The sequence below is a fragment of the Oreochromis aureus genome, linkage group 20 (assembly GCF_013358895.1).
Source record: "Oreochromis aureus strain Israel breed Guangdong linkage group 20, ZZ_aureus, whole genome shotgun sequence".
Taxonomy (NCBI): domain Eukaryota; kingdom Metazoa; phylum Chordata; class Actinopteri; order Cichliformes; family Cichlidae; genus Oreochromis; species Oreochromis aureus.
Window position 1 is genome coordinate 17,213,422 of NC_052961.1, and position 20,641 is coordinate 17,234,062.

The following is a 20,641-nucleotide window of genomic DNA, read 5'->3' on the forward strand; positions in this document are numbered from 1 at the left end:
ACTGCCACCCAACAGAATAAAGTGTTACCTCAGTTAGAAAGTCATTTTCGTGACACCATCTTTGAAAGCAGAACTTAGCATCTCTCAGACTGGCTGAGTTCTTACAGTAAACTCTGAGGATCTTCTCAGCAAAGCACACTGGGAGAAGCTTGGACACCTGACAACAAGGACAGTAACATAAAAGCTGTTTTACAGAGACATCTACAGAAAGAACACACAGCTCATGCAAAGACATGCAGTAGTTCTGACCTGTTCTCTGGGAATCTTGAATGCTTCAGTAGGGTTAGCCTTAGTGTAGAAATATGTGGTATTGATGGGGTCCTTGTTTTTCATCCCATAGTCCAAAGTGACAACCTAAAAGAGAAGTGTGACAGACCAGCCTGTGTTTATGTTCACATGTACATTATGACTCAGTGCAGGTTGGCAACACAATTTAACTAAAAAAAACAAAACAAAAGCCAATATTTTAGGAAGATTTATTACTGAGTATAATTAGAATAAAAACTCACAGTAATTTCAAAGTTGTCTTTTGAAATGACTTTAACCAGTTCATTTTCCAACCTGTCCTTCATCTTCTGACAGATGGAGGAGAGAACATGTGCTGTCATTGATATTATCATTGTTTTGCTAAGATCTTTTTATAATCACTTTTCACTCTTACTTTTATTTCCTCTTGGTCTTCTTTCTTGAGCTGAGAAAGGGAGAGAAGAGTCACATCAACATCTCTCTCTTTTTAGCGCACTCACATGCCACAAATATTGTAATCAACTAGATGTTTTCTTGCAATAAAATAATGCTTAAATGCAGGTTAAACTGGGCTAATAAGCTATTATGTAGGAGACTATGAGTGTCTCATTATGGATTTAAATGGTTTCAAAATCAGCTATGATGAATTCAGTTTAACTCTGTCTCAAATATTGAGACTATTGGGCAGTACAGTGGCGTGGTGATTAGCACTGTTCCCTCACAGCAAGAAGGTCCTGAGTTCAACTTCACCATCTGGCCGGGACCTTTCTGTATGGAGTTCACATGTTCTTTTGTGGGTTCTCTCCAGGTATTCCGGCTTCCTACCACAGTCCAATGACATGTAAGTAGTGGGGTTAGGTTAAGTGGGGAATCTAAATTGCCCGTAGGTGGGAATGGTTGTCTGTCTCTCTGCGTAAGCCCTGCGTCAGGCTGGCTGACTGCTTTTTGCTAGTTTTGCTTTTGGCAAGGGTCAGTGTCACTACTGGAAGACTGAGGCACTACATGGTCCCTACAAGTCAAAGTCAAAGTCAAAGTCAGCTTTATTTGTCAATTCTGCCACATGTACAGGACATACAGAGAATAGAAATTTCGTTACTCTCAAACCCTAGATGAAATAACAAATGAACATTTAAATATAAGAGAGTGATTAAAAAATGCAAGTAAAATAATTAAAAAGTAAAAATTTAAATAAATACAATACAATTTTACGTATAACAAAAAAAAAAAAAAAGCTATACAATATACAATATACAATATTCAAGTAAGGGTAAATGACATTGAGTGTAAACCAGGCAAAGTAGTGCAAATAGGCAAATAGTGCAATGGAGATTTAGTAATGTACGGTAGGAAATAGTGTAACAACAAAGTCTTATGAGGTAATGGCAGTCCAATGCTCCACAAAGTGACTAATAACTGGTGCAGGCCAGTGAGTGAGTCAGAGAGTGTGTGTGTGTGTGTGTGTGTGTGTGACAGAGTTCAGTGAGACCGTGGAGGAGAGAGGGAGAGGGGCAGAATCGGGAGGAGTTAAGCTTCCTGACAGCCTGATGGATGAAGCTGTCCTTCAGTCTGCTGGTCCTGGCCTGGAGACTCGCAGTCTCCTCCCTGACGGCAGCAGCTTGAAGAAGCTTTGCATTGGGTGCGTGGGATCAGCCGCTATGCAAAGGGCTTTTTAGTGAGACGGGTGCTGTAAATGTCCTGGAGGGAGGAGAGAGACACCAATGATCCTCTCTGCAGCTCTCACTATGCGTTGGAGGGTTCTATGACAGGACGCATTGCAGGCTCCAAACCACACAGTGATGCAGCTTGACAGGATGCTCTCGATGGTGCCTCTGTAGAAAGTGTACATGATGGGGGCTGGTGCTCCTGCTCTTCTTAGTTTGCGGAGAAAGAAGAGACGCTGCTGTGATTTCTTGGCCAGTGCTGTGGTGTTGCACGTCCAGGAGAGATCCTCTGTGATGTGCACACCCAAGAACTTGGTGCTGCTCACTCTCTCCACAGACGCTCCGTCAATGGTCAGAGGAGCATGTTGGGTGTGCATTCTCCTGAAGTCCACAACAATCTCCTTCGTCTTCTCCACATTCAGAGAGAGATTGTTGTCAACACACCACGTGGCCAGGCGTCTCACCTCACTTCTGTAGTCGGTCTACAGAGGCTGTCCAAATCCTCCAGAATGGCACATTGATACATGCCACTGCCAGATGTTTTTTCTGTGTCTCCCAGTACACTCTCAAGAGAATGGAGGAGAATCCAGGGTAGAAGGTCCTGTCCAGAGCAGTATCTGCTCTTTTGTGCCATGCATTTGCCACTAAATACCAGAAATGGCAAGTCTACCAAGGAGAAGCTGTGGAAAACATGACGCTGCTGTAACACTGTTTAGCATGACCAGTTTGAGGGTTTCTAAGTGATGGTCTGGGGAGCCATATCCAAGGAGAGACACACAAACCTCTACAGGTTGTGCCACATATTATATATAATGGAGTGTGTAGTTAGTGTGTTGTCTTGTGTAGTTAGTGTGTAGTTGATAGTTTTTTTGTGTGTGTGTCAGAACAATGAGGCGACTGGTGAATGTCACAGTTGCAGCTAAAAAGTCACCAAAGACAGATTACAGTGTAAATGTTGTCTCTGGGTGGAAAACGGGATGAGTGATACACCTCGTGCAGTCAGGCCTGCAGGTATCAGGCTTGTGATGTTGTCCTCTGTCTTATAGTGGACAAAAATTATTTTTTGGAGTGGCACAAATAATTTGTATGGCATCTTATTTGATGCAGAACACCAGATTGTTCTGTAAATAGTTTGAAATGGCTATAAAAGAATGCCATGGCTGCAAATAGTTGCAAATAACTATTTGCAATAATTGTCGTTTGTTTATAAATTTACAATTTATATTTACATTTCAAGTTATGAAAATGATCTGTTAAACATGTTTGTGGTTGTTACAGTAAAAAATATAACCTTTTCTACTCAGATTTTATTTTTTTTGTCTGATTTTAGATCAATTATGTTAATTGTGTCAAAATGAAAAAATAACTGTAAATTCAGACATATGAGGTAGTGTTGAAAAGAATGATACCAAATGATAACAAAGCAAGATAAATAGTTTTTAAAGGTGATATGCAGAGGTAAAATCAAAAGTAGTCAAAAACGGCCAATTATACCCTGGCCCATGTATATGTTAGTTTTGGGGGGGGGGGTCGCAATCATGGTGGGCCAAAAAAGCCTGGGCCAAGTTTTTGTCCCAGTCCAGCCCTGACTGCACACCTTGGTTTCACCCACAAACTGGTACAGGTCTCGAGACATGATCCTCTGCAGAATCATCCTTGCTTCCTCCAGAGGAGAGGGAGTGAATTCATTTGAACAAGAACAAGGGTGGAGTATTCTTTCAATCACTTGATCTGCAGAGTAAACAGACAAATAAAGTTAAGATCAGGTCAATTCAAGTAAACCAAAGAAACATTCACAAGTTCATCAGTAGTGTCTTATAAAGAAAGACACACAAAAAATTGATTAACATTAATAAACAAAACAAAATAAGCAAGCAATAAAGTAAGCAAAGCATTAGTAACACTGCAGTATTTTAAATAAATTTACAGTTTACTATAAACTAGTAGAGACGTATCAGTCAAACTGAAGAATCAACCTGACATCATGGCAAATCATGTAATAGACACACTGGTCAACCGTGTCTTTTTCACGCTGTGCATCTCCAAAGCGTGAAAAAAACACAAATGCAGAAGTTGCAGTAAGTTGCAATAAACTGCAGTAACAGCAGAGTGAGATTTTTTTTTCCATTTCAAACCAACATGAAAATAATCATTGGTAAGCATTTAAACAGACGTTGTTAATTCATTTACATACATATTAGCCACCTTCTTTAATTTAATTAAGCACCTTTATATGTTTTTGTTCACTACCGAATTCTTGAATTTAAATATAAGATTATTGGCAATGCAACGTCTGCATGTGTGTCCATTTCATGTTTTGGATAGGCAAGGCGTGAAATAGACACGGTGGGCCAGCAAATATTTTGGTGTGATACTGGGTTGGATTGTTTAATGTGTAAAGGTATTTATAAATGAATGGCTTACTTGACAGAACAACAACAACATCTATCTATCTAGACATTCTCCACTGAAAACACTTAAAATCATTGAGAAAGTAGAATTATTTCAAAGTAGGACAAATCATTTGACAGAACATGTATGTATAGACATTTTAGTATTTTTAAAAGGAAATATGTAGAGCATGTTTTCCACCACCTGTCAGCTTTGTGTAGGCTTCCATGTCAGTTTTAGCTTTGGAGAGACAGAGCGTTGTCCCTCCTGAACCTTTAGTCAGGATGTGATGATCTGCTTTCAAGAGGGCGTCTTTGATCCTGGATAAAAAAGACCCAGTATATGACTTTATGGGAACTGTTGTATTACAATAGGATTATACAGTTGGTACTCACATAATTTCTACACTCTTGGTTACTCTGTGCTGGTAGGCTCTTCTGTGGAGAGAGTTCCTTGTGTGGAACATGTCATACAGGTTTGCCACTTCCTGTTGAGACCATCGCCTATAGTTTAGTCACAGCCAATCAGATAATGAATTACTCATTAAAAACTGATAAAAAGCAGGGATCCACACCTTGTCTCTAGAGCAAATGTGCTTCCTCCCATTCACATCACACACCCTGGCAAACATGATGAAGCGTTGATGGTCAAAGTTGTTCCGGATGCCCAGGTGGTGGCAGTCCCTGAGATAGGAGTGAGGAAATACATCAATTTAATTACATTTATTATGGTAAACTCCCCAAAACACCTTTAAGACTTGCTGTAGATAGAAATACTGAGTTTGTCATCAACAAGTCCCACCTGGCAAAGTAGTCGAACTTGTCCACATCAATCCCATTTTGCTTGTTTGACACAATTTCATAGAGAAAGGATTTATTCTCATCTCGACCTTCATACGGCCACTGTGGAGACGACACCAGAATTGACCTTCATGACACAGATGATAACAAATGGTTTGATAATATTCAGACAGAAACTGACCAGTACCTCAGTGTCATCACTCTTTAGAGGTTTAATCATCTCCTTGATAAATGTCAGGTCAGGTGGGAGTATCAGTCCATAACGCTCCATCTCTTGTGCCAGACCATTCGCCACCACCAGATGATCAAACATCTCTAAAGAGGCATCCTCATGCTGCAAGAGATACATTATTATTGTTTATATTAAGAACAGAATTCAAATGGTTGAAAGTTTAAAATGATCAGATACAACATACAGAATCAAATTTGAGCACATGGCCATCTGTTAATAGAGGTAATTAGTGTCAGTGTTCCAGTTTTAACCAGAGGTTCTCAACTTTTATGAGTTAGTCTTTAAGTCTGCTTCCATGATGAGCGTGGACATAACAGTGGTATGGCTTCTTCTAGCAGAAAATGATGTTTGTTTACGTTTGCAAATTAAAGACGCTTTGACTGATTTAAAAAATCAGAATCAGTTTAGAATCAAAGTTTGAGAAAAAGATCCTTCATCAAATAATAATGTTATTACTGCAAGAGAACACATTTTGCCACTGAGATGATTTGTGTTACAGAAAAAGTTGCTCAGACACATATTAAAATGTATCCTTTGACAAGTATTTTTCCTTGTCAGCCTAATAAGATTTTTATTTTTTTTGGCTGATGTGCTGACAATTGATAACACTGTTGTTTCTATCTTTTAGTGCCATGTGTACTTTATTTCCTCAAGATGGCATCTGACAGTGTTTTCAAATATATTTGATGTTTGTGGCTGGCCATTATTTCGCGTCTCACAGTAGAAATATTTTTTTTTTTCGTACCTTCCAGTCTTTATGTTCTGGGTCTGCTTCGGGGTTGAACATTCCATCAAACAGATGGGAAAAGGGCCCATGTCCTTCATGGAGAAACAAATGTAAAAAAAAAAAAAAAAATACGAATAATTAATGGCTCCTGTTATAGTTCACACACACACTGACCATTTGCCTTTTTCATTTTACCAAGCATGTTTTATTTTACACTGGCTAGTATTATAAACTTGATGCTATTAGAGTGAAAGACGTGCATCACTTACCCAGGTCATGACAGAGACCTGCAATTTGCACACAAAGGACATCTCGTTCACTGATGTCGAGTTCTGGCTGTTTCAGCTTCAGAGTTTTTGCAAGTTCTCCTGCTAAGTGCCCCACCCTGTATCACCAAAACCACACACACACACACACACACACACACACACACACACACACACAGACATTTCATCATGCAGCACTGAAAGAAAAGTATTACTAGTGTATCTGTCGGTAAACAAGTGGACATACCCAATAGAGTGTTCAAAGCGGTTGTGCGATGCTCCTGGAAAAACAAAATAACCGCCCCCAAGCTGCTTGATATTTCGTAGTCTCTGAAACTGAGGTGTGTCTATGATCTTGACAAGTAGTGGATGTAACTCGATGTGGCCATGGATGGGATCATTAAACACCTGTGTGAAGAGAAAGGAACAAAAAATAGACAAACTAAGAGGGTTTTGGAGGACTTGGTCTCAGATTTTCGTTCAGCACTCACTTCTTGGTGAGTAAACATTGTGCCTCATGCTAGGTCAAATTTTCTGTCACCTTGCCTTTGACCAAGGCACTGGCAGCTGGCCAGCCTACTGACGTTATGTCTAAGGTGAATTTAATATAAAGATGGGATTTCCTAAAAGATCATCAATGATATCTTACATAGACAAATCTGATACACATATATTATGAATTCACATTTTTATATAGTGCTAATAAAAAACAGTAAGTTAGACCACAGACCAAAGACCATATTATATAAGATACTTTCATGTTACATCACCTTGTTTAAATCTTTGATGTTCAAGTGCTTCTCCATAGTGCTGTAAATGTTTAAATGACCAAAGATTACAGTTTTGCACATCATGCTTTCTGCATATAAAAGGAAACAGTCAATAAATATGTATTTGTGATTTTACAATACCGCTCAAGTGTGAGAACTCCCCAGTTCTTCCAGTTTTTTATTGAAATTCTGACACTTCAGTTTCTCATTGTTCTCTGAATGAAAGCACAGAATAAACAACTTTTTAAGTTAAAAATGAAATCATAGAATCTATTTATAAACCAAATGTTTTCTAATCTTCTGACTCATCAAAGTAGCCGCCTTTAACAGATATAACAGTTGAATGCGTTCATGCCCTTCTTTCTACATCAGAAGCCAAATATTCTTCAGAAAGGTCTTCCTAACTGTTGCATAAATGTGTGGCTCTTCTGGATTGCTTTGCTTTCACTCTTCTGTCCAGTTCATTCCAAACCAGCTTGATGTGGTTTAAGTCTGGAGACTCTGCTGGCCACTCCATGTTGTCAAGCTTGCCGTCTTGTTCTTTTTTCCCAAGATAGATCTGTAATAGCCTGGACTTGTGTTTTGGGTCATTATCTTACTGTAGGATGAACCCCTGACCAACTGGATGCATACCAGAGGCCACTGCAGAATGCTATGGTAGCCATTTTGGTTCAGGATGCCTCTCACTCTGTAAAAGTCACCTGTATCCAACAAAAAGACCCAAACTATCATACTTCCTCCTTAATGTTTGACATTTGATGCCACAGAGTAAGGAACCAACCTTTTGCCTACTCGAGAGTGTGCAAAAATCCTGCATGATGAACCAAAGATTTCAAATTTTGATTCATCAGTCCATAACACCTTCCAGTATTCAGCAGTCCATTGGTGGCATTTCATGGCCCAGGCAAACCTCTTTTTCATGTTTTGATGTCTAAGTAGACTTTTTTGCATTGATGTGTTTTTGTATCGATAGAGACTAACCATGACAGAGACACACAACCATTAACTTCTTTATGAATTAGAAAAAAGAGATGTTAAATCTTGTGATATTATGATCTTTTTCAAATACATTAGATTAGTGCTATCACTACAGGGGACAATGCTGCAGCCTAATTTGGTCTTGAGCTGCACATGGAAAGAGGATGATGCTTTTCCTTCTTTTACTTTAAACGGAAATCTCACTTCAGTTCTATTCACTGACACTGTGTGGACATTTTTAGATTTGGTAGAAACTCTAATATGATTTCATTCACAGCAAAGTGTCCAGTACGTATTTCATCTACTGGTAAGCATAAGCCCCTTAATTAAAATGATATTTTTAATCATACAATATAATTATTTTTGTTATCCACAGATTTTCACATTCACATTTGACAAAAAAGTAGAAACAAATATTAAAGAAGTTAAATTATTTGCTTTATTTAAAAAAAAAAATCGTTTTCGTGATTGAATGTTATGTCTGATTAATTTCTGAATTCTCAGACTGGTCCAGTGTGCAGGCCAAAATAAGGGTATAAAAACATGAATTCAGTTCCATGACTTTGACTTTTAGTCTTAACCATGACAGAGACACACAACCATTAACTTCTTTATGAATTAGAAAAAAGAGATGTTAAATCTTGTGATATTATGATTTTTTTTTCAAATACATTAGATTAGTGTTATCACTACAGGGGACAATGCTGCAGCCTAATTTGCTCTTGAGCTGCATGTTTACAAGGAAACAGGATGATGCTTTTCCTTCTTTTACTTTAAACAGACATCTCAGTTCTATTCACTGACACTGTATGCACATTTTTAGATTTGGTAGAAACTCATTCACAGCAAAGTGTCCAGTACGTATTTCATCTACTGGCAAGCATAAGCCCCTTAATTAAAATGATATTTTTAATCATACAATACAATTATTTTTGTTATCCACAGATTTTCACATTCATATTTGACAAAAAAATAGAAACAAATATTAAAGAAGTTAATTTAGTTGCTTTATTTTAAAAAATCGTTTTCGTGATTGAATGTTATGTCTGATTAATTTCTGAATTCTCAGACAGGTCCAGTGTGCAGGCCAAAATAAGGGTATAAAAACATGAATTCAGTTCCATGACTTTGACTTTTAGTCTTAAACAAGTTTTTGACAGATTTAAAATCAATATTTTGCTTTCTTGTTTTTAATGACAGCTGGTCTAATAAATGTGTTAAACACTGTAACAGTATGACATGTATTCAGTCTAATATACAAAACTATTTATAGAAACAACTTTGCACAATTCGGAGGTTTGATAAATTAATCTGGGAACTCTCCTGTGAGTAAAGCTGGAATACAAACATGAAATCACTTAAAATACAAGAAAAGGTTCTTTTTATAAAGCCCACTGAGCCTGGACATAAACCCAAAGCTACACGAGAGTTTAAAAAAAAAAAAACAGGTATACGAGATGAATAAACACCTTGAGAGAAAATATGAAACAAAGTTTGACTTACCAAATCTGCTTATGAACTAAACAATAGTAGTAAAGGACTCCGAGATCTCCCGAGTGACGACGAAGTTTTTCTTCCTTTCAATGTGGAAACGTTCACTTGAACTTTTTTTTTTTTTGGCTTTGTTTTGCTGTAGTCTGATGTCACTGAATGTGTTTCACATTCATTCACCTTACTTATTCTGTAATCGGGTGTCATTACACTAACTACAGTACTAGTGATGCTGTGATAAAGCCCCGTGAATATGTCGAATTGCTTCGCCAAAACGCAGATCACATGAAGCCCCGTTCAACAGCTCATTTGGAAATACTGACATCTGCTGGTCATCCACTGTACAGCAGCCCTGCTGTGCTATATCAGTGAGTATGTGAACATAACCATGTATGAATTGAAGAATACCCGTATGAGGTCCCGAGTGTGTGTGTGTGTGTTTATGAAACTAGCCATCCTCTCTGAGATTGATGATGTTATCATTGGATGATATTATGTGAAATTATGTCAGGTGCTCACAAAATGCTCACAAAATTATTTTAGCATTTTTAGTGGCTCCATAATGTGCTTGCAAGCTCCTCGGAATCACCTCAGACCCAGATCGTGTGAAACACTTTCTGTAATTCTGTAATGTGTTTTCAACAGTATAACGAGGGAGTCTGGTCGTTTCAGAGAAAGGGGGCCTCGTTTGTCTTTGGTGAAATGACATTTTGAAGAACTACCTACACAGTTTAGGACGAAAGAAACTGTACACAACGGCCATCAAGAATGGGGTGCAAAAGAAAGGGGGTGTGAAACCCTAAAGAAACAAAATTAAGATTTCAGTGTTTCCTTTTTTGATCATCAAATTATGTTTTTATTCAGGGACACATCATAGGATCTTCAGCAGCACATTTGTGAGGGAAGAAAACTTTCTTTCAGTGTAGAATGGATGTTTTCACGTCAGGTATGGACAGGAATATGATCACAGCTTCCAGCAGTTTTTCCAGTATTACTATTGTAATGGAGTATTAGTTTTAAAAATGCTGTAGCTTTCCTAAAATTTACATCACTTAAAGCATAATATGTCAGTTTGTTTTAAGAAGCAGGGTTGTAGCCATTTCATTATGATGTCACTCTCAAAGATCACAGAGCAGATCACACAGCATTTGTAGAATCAGGAGATCTGGTACAAAGACGTGCATGTGGTGTCTTATTGCACCCCAAAATGATATGTGGCAGGATCTTTAGCGGTTTTTGTACAGCAGATCAGTTAATTTGTGTGTCCATACCACCCCACATTTACTTTGCATTCAAGGAAGACCTCAACTGTTACTGGAACATATGGCTCAGCTAAAATGCAGGTCCAGGCTTACAGATCAGCTGTATTTCTGCTACATACACATGGAATTGACACTTAATTGTGTACACATTTGCCTCCTGTTCCATTTATTGTTTTAGATTAGTACTTTAAAGCCAGTTAAAAAAAAATTAAATAAAATGAGAGTTATTTCAGGTGGCATTGTATGCGTATGAAAACTGTACATTTCCCCTCAAATCTATGTTTTAATTCAGTGTATCAACCCATGTGGTACTTTAAATTACACGAATAAATGTTTACAGTACTGCAGTCTAGTAGTTATTGACACAAGCAAGATTTAAAAAGCATTCCGATTAGTAGGTGATCTGCTCTACCACCTCAGCTACAGCCACCTTGGCATTCTGGTTACCTTTTTCAGGCAGCACCCAAAGGACAGACAGTGTGTTAAATGTTATGTTGTAAGAGCTGTAACTTCACAGTGACACAAAACATAAGAGAAAATGAGCTTTATTTGGAATTTACCAGAAATCAGCAGCAAACAAATCAGAACAGGAGAACAGCTGAAAGATTCTAACTTTTATAGATTTTCATTTAGAAATGACATGATAAATAATGAATTTTCACACAATGAACAAATCACAACAGTACCCAAAACTGCATGTATTGAAACAAGGTGATCTATTTAGTTTGATTCTAGTGAAAACGTGCAATATGTAGTCAAAATATTACAATAAATTATTAATTTTAGATTATCAAGAGCTTATTTCATATTGTTAAAGGAAGTAGTATCAGTTAGTACAGATCACAAAAAGTTCATTCAATATGTAATATTTTGATAAAATTTTATATCTAGACTAAATCATATAGTTAAGATTTAAATCAAAAAATGAAAAAAAAAAAAACCCAAACAACATTATTTTTCTGATTCAAAACACCTATATTAAAATCTCTAATGTTGCACAAAAGCTTGATATCTGAATCTTCCACATATTCAGTTTGACTGGTCATTTCCTGGAGTTGCTCGACCAGCGCTGGGGTCATCCTTGTTTAGATCCTGTATTTATGAATCAAGCTTATTAGTCACACCAAGATATCACAGTTATGAAGTGCAATCTCAACTCAGGGCTCTGAGAAGACAGTTTTTAAATTGCAGTTTTGTGCTTACACTTGCATCATTTCACTTATTATGTAGTAATACAAATAGATAAAGTATTACCTTATAACCATTGTCCTTGCACCAGCCTTTGAAGAATTCCTTGAATTTTTCTTCTCTCTTTTTTATCTCTTCATCATTTAGTCCTTTAGGATTCTTCCAGTAAACCCTAAGTATCTCGTCAGAAAACCAGTCTGGGAGGACACTGAACACCTGACATCAGGGACAGCAGCATAAAGATTACATATTACACAGCCAATGTGGTCTTATTGAGGTGCATTAAAAAGAACACAGCACATGGAAGTCAAGGCTGTAGTTCTCACATCTGATTTGGGGATTGGTTCTCCTTTATCAGGGTTATCCTTGCGATAGAAATATGCTTTACTGATGGGGTCAACATTTTCCATCCCATAGTCCAAAGTGACATCCTAAAATGAAATGTTACAGAGAAGCCTGTATTCATATTATGTAAATAATGACCCAGTGGAGGTTTAAAACACATTTTAAATAAAATGAACAAAAAAACCCAACAAGATTTTAAGAAAAGTTTGATGAATTAATAAAACTCACAGTAATTTCAAACTTGTCATCAGGAAAGCGTTCACTCAGTTTTTCTTCCAAATCCTTCTTAATTTTCTGAAGGATGGAGGAGACAACAATGTGTGTTATTATTATTGTTTTCTTGTTATTATTATTATTATTATTATTATTATTATTATTATTGTTATCTTGTTTAATCTTGTTGAGCTGTTCTCATTCTTACCTCAAGTGTTTCCTTTTTTTCTTTTTTCTTGTCCTGAGAAAGGGGGCAAGTGGGAGGGAGAAGAAAAGATTTATTCAGCACAGAAAACACAATCACATTAAACCAAATATTTAAAGATAATGTTTTTCTTAATTTCTCTGTTTTAAAAAGGATTTTTACAATAAATATAGATTTACAGCTTGGTTTTTTAGAGGATACATAGAAAATGAGTCTTGGAAGGTAGTATTGTATGACGTTCTAGTTCCCAGAGGGCTGTGTGATAAGTTAGTGTCAGAATAGCACCACCTGTACTGTCATCAAACTATAAGGCTGATTTTGTATTGTTTTTTTTTTTCCCCTAGCAGCAGCTTGGCTATAATTAACTTGTGAGTTTTCCTTTCAACAACACACTTGCCTAGCTTCTCAAAAGGAAAATTATATTGCAAGTTTTGTTGATGAATCATGAAAGACAACAAGACTGTGCATGAGACAAGCCTGGGCATGTATGAAAGTAAGAGTCCACAGTACACTGGTATTTTTGAAAACTGAGATTTTCCATTTTCTTTAAAAAACAAACAAAACATCCTGTCCACCAGTGTTGGTCAAGTTACTTGAAAAAAATAATCAGTAACTAATTACTGATTACTTACCCAAAAAAGTAATCCCGTTACTTTACTGATTACTTATTTTCAAAAGTAATTAATTACTTAGTTACTTTTTAAAAACACGATTTACAACCTGAATAGGTGATAAAGCGATAGATCTTTCAGCCCAATTCTACTTTTTCTGCATAATCCATCATACAAAATGTAATCAAATGGAAAAGTCTCTTTTTTAAACTTGTTTTATTAGTTTTAATCTTTTAAAAATTTAATTATATGCAACATTCTCTGACTGGAAGAAATTTGTTTAACATTTAAACCTATTTTCTGCACATTCCAGCACATAAAATAAAATAGTTTTTGTGTGTTTACACTCACTCTTTCAAATAGATGCAAGTAAAACACAGCAGAAAATAAATAAAGACAAAGACTAGCGGTCCTGTTGCTCTATTTTCACCTGTAAAGCAAGAGTGGGGTAGGCGGAGGTTTACCCTGGTGCAGGTGTGCCGCAGCGGTCAGTTGAAGAATCCGTGAGTTTCTCTGTGAATTTCCCATTACGTTGTAGCGCACTCGGTGCTTGCTTGGAAGTTTAGGGGGGTTTTCGCTGTAAAAAGAAGTTTTCTTCCCACGCACAATGGACACTAATGTTTTGTCACTTTTTATGGAATCAAACTCAAAATAAGGTCAGTACTTCCACGCTTTAAACGCTGCACGCTCATACTCTCTCCCGCACTCGATATATTATCCATTGTTGATCTGTGAACAGCTGTTGTCACGAACGTCGCACTCGCTTATGTCACTGTCATGAGACATTCTCACAAAAAAATCACGATTTTAGTAACGCAGTAACGCAGCGTGCTTACGGGAAAGTAACAGTAATCTAATTACCATTTTTGCAATAGTAATCCCTTACTTTACTCACAAGTAACGCGTTACTGCCCATCTCTGCTGTCCACACATGCAGTTTTGAAAAAATATCTCTGTCCACATGTAAATGCAAAAAACAAAGTCAAATGCTGTCAAGAACATGCCAAATCCTAGCTGTGTAGAAATGTTGGCCAATCAGAAGTCTAGAAGCCTGGGCGGGAAAAAGTAAACAGTACTTAAGTACTTCTTCTCTGGTTTTTGTCCTTTTCTGGAAAGGCAGCTAATTTTGTGTTACTTTTCAAGTGCCTTCATCATTTCAAATGTTAATAACTAAAGAGAGTATTTTGGATTTTCTCTTACTGGTTCTCTTGGCCAGAGTTTATTCAATAAAGAAAGAAACTGAAAATTTTACATTAGTCTGAGTGATTCATAATCATAAGCCATAGCAGTGTGAAATATGGCTGGTGTAGACTCACAATTTAAGAATGGACAAAATGCATAAATAAATTTAATTAACAAAAATTTAATTTATTCAAAACCAACGATCATGTTGGTGTCGGGATTTGGGTTGTGAGAGAGTCTGTGTTGAATGTAGAAGCTACGTCTGAAGTTCACTCTGAGGCCTCTGTGTTTCTAAATGGAGGGGCAGTATATGTAAGCGTGTGAAAACTGCAGTAAGTACGATTAACAGCAACAGTATTTTGTCTTTATCCACCATTGTTGAAATTAATCTCATGTCAACAATAACGTGGCACAAAGCGTGACGTGTGGACGAAAGGCCCAAACGCATAGAAAAAGCTGCGTTTACAAAAATACCCGTTTACACATGGATGTAGACTGATATGCTCTCAGAATCATTCTCCTTGGACACCGGACATAAGGGACAGCAGCATAAAAATGATATATTGCAAAGTCGAAGTTGTTTTATGGAGAAGCATAAAAGAAGAACACAGTGCATGGAGGGTTATAGTTCTCACCTCTGATTTTTCAGGCTTCTTCTTGTCATAAGAATATTTTTTACAGATGGGATCCTCATTTTCCATGTTATAGTCATATATCAAAATGACATTCTAAAATGAAATGCAACAGAGACCCTGTGTTTATATTCATATGTAAATAATAAACCAGTGGAAGTTGGAAACATATTTTAAAGGAAATTAATTTTAAAAAAAAGAAATAAAAAAAACAAGACTTTAAAAGTTTGATGAATTAATAAAACTAACATTAACTCCATCTCTGTCTTTCTCGTCGTCCTGAATGTCATTAACCAGGTTTTTTAACCTTTCCTTTATCTCCTGAAGGATGGAGGAGAGAACATCAGTATTGTTACTGTTGTTTTGCTAATCTTGTTTAAAGAGCTGGTCTCATTCTTGCTTTCTTACCTCTTCTGATTTTTTCTTGAATTGAAAAAGGAGAAAAGGAGGGCAAAGAAAAGGATTTATTCATCACTGAATACACACAGAAAGCACAATCACATGAAACCACATGTTTAAAGATAATGTTTTTCTCAATTTCTCTATTTCACACAGGAGTTTTCACACCCACCACATTTGAGCTGTTCCAAAACATTCTTCAGAAAATATATATCTATAAATGTACAGCTTGGTGTTTTAGTACTTACATGAAAATGACTCTTGGAAAGTAGTATTGTATGCTTTGTAAGTTCAGGTTCTGAGTTTCCCTCCCTCCCTTCCTCCATCCATGCATCCCATTCAGTGTGAATACTGGGCTTTTAATACAGGCACATAAAAACATAACTGCATACCTTGGCTTGACCCACACAGCGGTACAGGTCCCGTTCCATGACCCTCTGTAGAATCTCCCTTGCCTTCTCCAAATCTAATTCTTTTTTTATTTCTTCCATGACCCTCTGTAGAATCTCCATTGCCTTCTCCAAATCTAATTCTTTTTTTATTTCTTCCATGACCCTCTGTAGAATCTCCATTGCCTTCTTCAAATCTGATTCTTTTTTTATTTCTTCCTCAGAGGAAGGGTCCTTTCTTCCTTCCATGAATCTCTGTAAAATCTCCATTGCCTTCTCCAAATCTAATTCTTTTTTTATTTCTTCCATGACCCTCTGTAGAATCTCCATTGCCTTCTCCAAATCTGATTCTTTTTTTATTTCTTCCTCAGAGGAAGGTTCCTTTCTTCCTTCCATGAATCTCTGTAAAATCTCCATTGCCTTCTCCAAATCTTGTTCTTTTTTCCTTTCTTCCTCAGAGGAAGGTTCCTTTCTTTCTTCCATGAATCTCTGTAAAATCTCCCTTGCCTTCTCCAAATCTTGTTCTTTTTTCCTTTCTTCCTCAGAGGAAGGTTCCTTTCTTCCTTCCATGAATCTCTGTAAAATCTCCATTGCCTTCTCCAAATCTTGTTCTTTTTTCCTTTCTTCCTCAGAGGAAGGTTCCTTTCTTCCTTCCATGAATCTCTGTAGAATCCCCCTTGCCTTCTCCAAATCTAATTCTTTTTTCCTTTCTTCCTCGGAGGAAGGTTCCTTCCTTCCTTCCTGGGGATGGAGTATTCTTTCAAACACATGATCTACAGAGTAAACACAGAAATAAATTGGAAGTTAAGTCAGTTCAAACAAGATCAATTTAGTTCAGTTTCACAAATGTATCAGTAATGCCTTATAAAGTTATTTATACAAATTTGTATCGCAAAAAAACCCCGAACTGAATTATTATAGCTAACATTACTAAATATAATGTAACAGAGTAAAGCCCCTCTGCAGACAACAGTAGTTTAAATCAATATACAGTTAAATTAATTCAAAAGTGTCAGTCAAAAGAAACAGTCCTATTTGAGTGTTGTCCGTAATCTTTCACAATTTGTATCTGTATTTGGAGATGGTTTATCTGAAATAAACTGAATGAGAAAAATAAATACAGTTACACTAAAAAAAGTGTATGGATAAACAATTTGTAATCTATACACAACACAGATTGAAGCCACTACCTGCCAGGTTTATGTATGCCTCCATGTCACTGTTTGCCTGGGAGAGATGAAGCATCTTCCCTTCTGAACTTTTAATTTTGAAGTCTGGATGGTCATCTACTAGTACGAGGGCATCTTTGAGCCTGGATAAAATGACCCAACATATGACTTCAGGGGCACAACTTCAGACAAGCTAAATGTTGTGTAGTATTAAAAATGGAACTGTAGGTACTCACATAATTTCTACGGCCATTTTTATCTTGTGCTGGCAGGCTCTTCTGTGGATAGAGAGCCTTTGCTGGAATATGTCATACAGATTTGCAGATTCCTGTTGAAAGCATAGTTTAGTTATAGCTAATCAGATTAAATTTTCCTTAAAAATTGATGTTAAAAAAGGAGAGGTCAACACCTTGTCTCTAGAGCAAATGTGCTTAATTTTTTTTTTGTTTTTCCGCCCATCCTCCTCCACATCACACACCCTGGCAAACATGATGAAGCGCTGATGGTCAAAGCTGTTCGAAATGCCCAGGTGGTGGCAATCCCTGAGATGGGAGAGAGGAAACGCAAATAAAAAAGAAAATAAATTTTAAAAAAACCTAAAAAAACCCTCATCAACTTATGGTAAACTCTTCAAAGAACCACGAAGTGTGCTACAAGTAGTAAATCATAAAACTAACGAGTTGAAAGCAGAAAACAGTACAAAGTAGTTTTGCGCATTGCATCAAAATACGAATATTTCTTCTGTAAAGCAAGCTTTACCTGGCAAAGTAGTCAAACTTGTCAACATCAATCCCGCTTTCCTTGTTTGACACAATTTCATAGAGAAAGGATTTTTTCTCTTCTCGACCTTTATACGGCCACTGTGGAGACAAAGCCAAAAGACAAACATTAGACACTAAGACTGAAGACGTCACTTGAATGAGTGATGAAATGTTCCTCCCACTGAAAACGCTACGCCCAGATGAGCAGAATCAACTTTTTGGGATTTTCTTGTCTGAATGATTGAGCATGCATCAGGACATTAGACACTGACTTCTGTAGGAAAGACAATACTTAATTCACCCAACTGACCAACTGACCTTCTTGGAAGCATCATTGTTCTGAGGTTCATTATCCTGAGCTGCATCATTCAGAGGTTTTTTATCCTGAGGTTTCTCAATCATTTCTTCAATGAACTCCAGGTCATTGTTATCTTTGCCATCTACTTTCAGTCCATATGTCTTCATCACTTTTTTTAAGTCATTTTTATCCAGTAGGTAATTAAACATTTCAATAGAGGCCTTCTCATGCTGAAAGAATACACAGGTGGATGCTTTAGTGGCAACAGGTTAAAATGGAAAAAAAAGCAAGCATGCAAACCTTATTTTTATTGCAGATTTAAAAAACAGCATCAATTTGCTTTACAAAGCCAATGTACAATATCTGAATTAAAAGCAATACAAAATGAAAAAGCCAAAAACAAGCAAACGAAAGAGCCCTTCATAAAATAAAATAACTTTACCAACAGTTATACTGCAGTTCCCTTTCAGACATCCCCTCATATCCCTCTATTATTGTGGACAAGACAATCATACTAAATTTTGAAGTTAGTGCATAGATTCAGTATCTAAAGTACATTTAACATATATGTTACTCTAGTCCTTTGTTAAGACAAGATTGGTTGTTGGTTGATCAGTATTAATGACAATTTGCATATTAATGGCCATTGTTCATCAGTGGGCTAGTTTCAGTCATTATGCAAGTGTACTGTTTATAAAGTTGGGGACACCTGCACTCAAACTGAAATTTTGAATTCTAGCATAAGAACACTTTTTTTTTTTTTTTGCTTTCCTCTTGCTTTTCTCAGGCCGTTCTCACTCCCGAGGCGTAACATCCCGACGTTTTGTCACGTCCCGCAGCGTTCCTGAGGAACGCGAAAGGTGACCTTCCACGTTGTTATGGTACGCGGCGAGTTCCAGCCCTGTATTGCAGCCCTAAACCTAACCTTATCCCTAAGCCTAACCATAACCTTATGCCTAACCTTAACCATAACCTTATGCCTAACCATAACCTTATCCCTAACCTTAACCATAACCGTATCCCTACGCCTAAACCTAACCTTATCCCTAAACCTAACCATAACCGTATCCCTAAGCCTAAACCTAACCTTATCACTAAACCTAACCATAACCTTATTCCTAACCTTAACCAGCACTTTAATGAGGTGAAATAGTGTTTTCCCAAGCGATTTGAAGGGAAAAAGCGAAGATGTGTAGATTGAGTCCAAACGGTTCTCATGTGTCCGCAGTTTTCCGATGTCGTCAGGAAGGAGCGCGTTGGGTGCCAGCGTAATATGTTGACGATTTGTCACCTAGCGTAAAATGTTACGCTTAGGGAGTGAGAACGTGTTGCTTTTCTCATGTCTTACTGCTTAATCTTCATCATCCTTTGTCCACTATATCTACTGTGGAAATAAAGAAATTATTTTACTGCTACAATATAATTTTCTGCATTAAAATTGCATTAAAATGTTTATTAAAGCTACTGGCATCAGATTAACATTTTATTACAGGTGCAGCTATAATCATTTTATACACACATTGCAGGATTGTGCTCATATAAGTTGATGCTCAGTCTATTTGAAGGTCTTAAGCTTCGTTTGGCGCGAATGTCCAGGCGATCTATTGTGTAAGTGACTTGGAGCAACAGAAGGTTAAACAGCATTCACGCTTACAGACATATATGATTTAATCATAGGCCAGGCTGAAGGCCAGGAATTCATTTAGCTTCTAACTGCATTTGAGCTTGCCTAGTAACAAGTGACAGAAGAATGATTAGAAAGAGGAACGTCTCTGTCTGTTTTAGCTATTTTTAATTGATCATTTACTGTAACTGATGCATATTATGTTCATTTGTGACGCAGAAGGGGTTGAACCCTGACATGAATAAAACCATTACGAAATGAGCTGTTTGGTGAAGATCTATGCTGATGTGGTGCAGTGTACATCTTCCCGCGCGTGTGCTCAATAAATCATCATTTGACTGAACTCTTCTGGGCCAGTGTTGGTTTGTTCCTTGCCTCAATATTTTGAATCGGGACACTACTATTCCTTCTCTCCACATTTCCAAACCATCTCAACTTTGCTTCCATTTGTCACTCGGGTTCAGTGGCCTCTGAAGCGATTACTGTCTAGAACACAGATCATCTGTTTTTATTCAATTTTCAATTCAATTCAATTCAATTCAATTTTATTTATATAGCGTAAATCACAACAAAAGTCGCCTCAAGGCGCTTTATATTGTACAGTAGATAGCACAATAATAAATACAGAGAAAAACCCAACAATCATATGACCCCTATGAGCAAGCACTTTGGCGACAGTGGGAAGGAAAACTCCCTTTAACAGGAAGAAACCTCCGGCAGAACCAGGCTCAGGGAGGGGCGGCCATCTGCTGCGACCGGTTGGGGTGAGAGAAGGAAAACAGAATAAAGACATGCTGTGGA

At 37.2% G+C, this 20,641-nt stretch overlaps 1 protein-coding gene and 1 long non-coding RNA gene across 4 annotated transcripts in view; both read right to left on the minus strand.

The window, feature by feature from the left end:
* LOC116322632 (deoxynucleoside triphosphate triphosphohydrolase SAMHD1-like) overlaps nt 1-20,641 on the minus strand; it is an 83,217-nt gene that overhangs the window by 49,368 nt on the left and 13,208 nt on the right. The window contains exons 1-16 of one of the 3 annotated variants that reach the window (XM_039604235.1): nt 9,575-9,843; nt 7,235-7,308; nt 7,094-7,133; nt 6,571-6,731; nt 6,327-6,442; nt 6,076-6,149; nt 5,286-5,432; nt 5,100-5,200; nt 4,873-4,981; nt 4,694-4,785; nt 4,503-4,618; nt 3,505-3,638; nt 662-691; nt 510-575; nt 250-354; nt 29-157 (exon numbers count right to left, since the gene is read on the minus strand). In XM_039604235.1, coding sequence (XP_039460169.1) covers nt 29-157; nt 250-354; nt 510-575; nt 662-691; nt 3,505-3,638; nt 4,503-4,618; nt 4,694-4,785; nt 4,873-4,981; nt 5,100-5,200; nt 5,286-5,432; nt 6,076-6,149; nt 6,327-6,442; nt 6,571-6,731; nt 7,094-7,129 — 1,416 coding nt within the window. In that variant the 5' untranslated portion in view covers nt 7,130-7,133; nt 7,235-7,308; nt 9,575-9,843. Of the gene's footprint in view, nt 1-28; nt 158-249; nt 355-509; nt 576-661; nt 692-3,504; nt 3,639-4,502; nt 4,619-4,693; nt 4,786-4,872; nt 4,982-5,099; nt 5,201-5,285; nt 5,433-6,075; nt 6,150-6,326; nt 6,443-6,570; nt 6,732-7,093; nt 7,134-7,234; nt 7,309-9,574; nt 9,844-17,916; nt 18,018-18,236; nt 18,447-20,641 lie in introns of those variants that run through there. The other 2 variants (XM_039604233.1, XM_039604234.1) reach the window with 2 other exon arrangements.
* Nucleotides 12,130-12,479, minus strand: LOC120435183. Its single transcript, XR_005609578.1, has 2 exons — nt 12,339-12,479; nt 12,130-12,228 (listed from the first exon to the last, which is right to left on the minus strand). It is a non-coding gene; the product is annotated as an uncharacterized LOC120435183 (long non-coding RNA).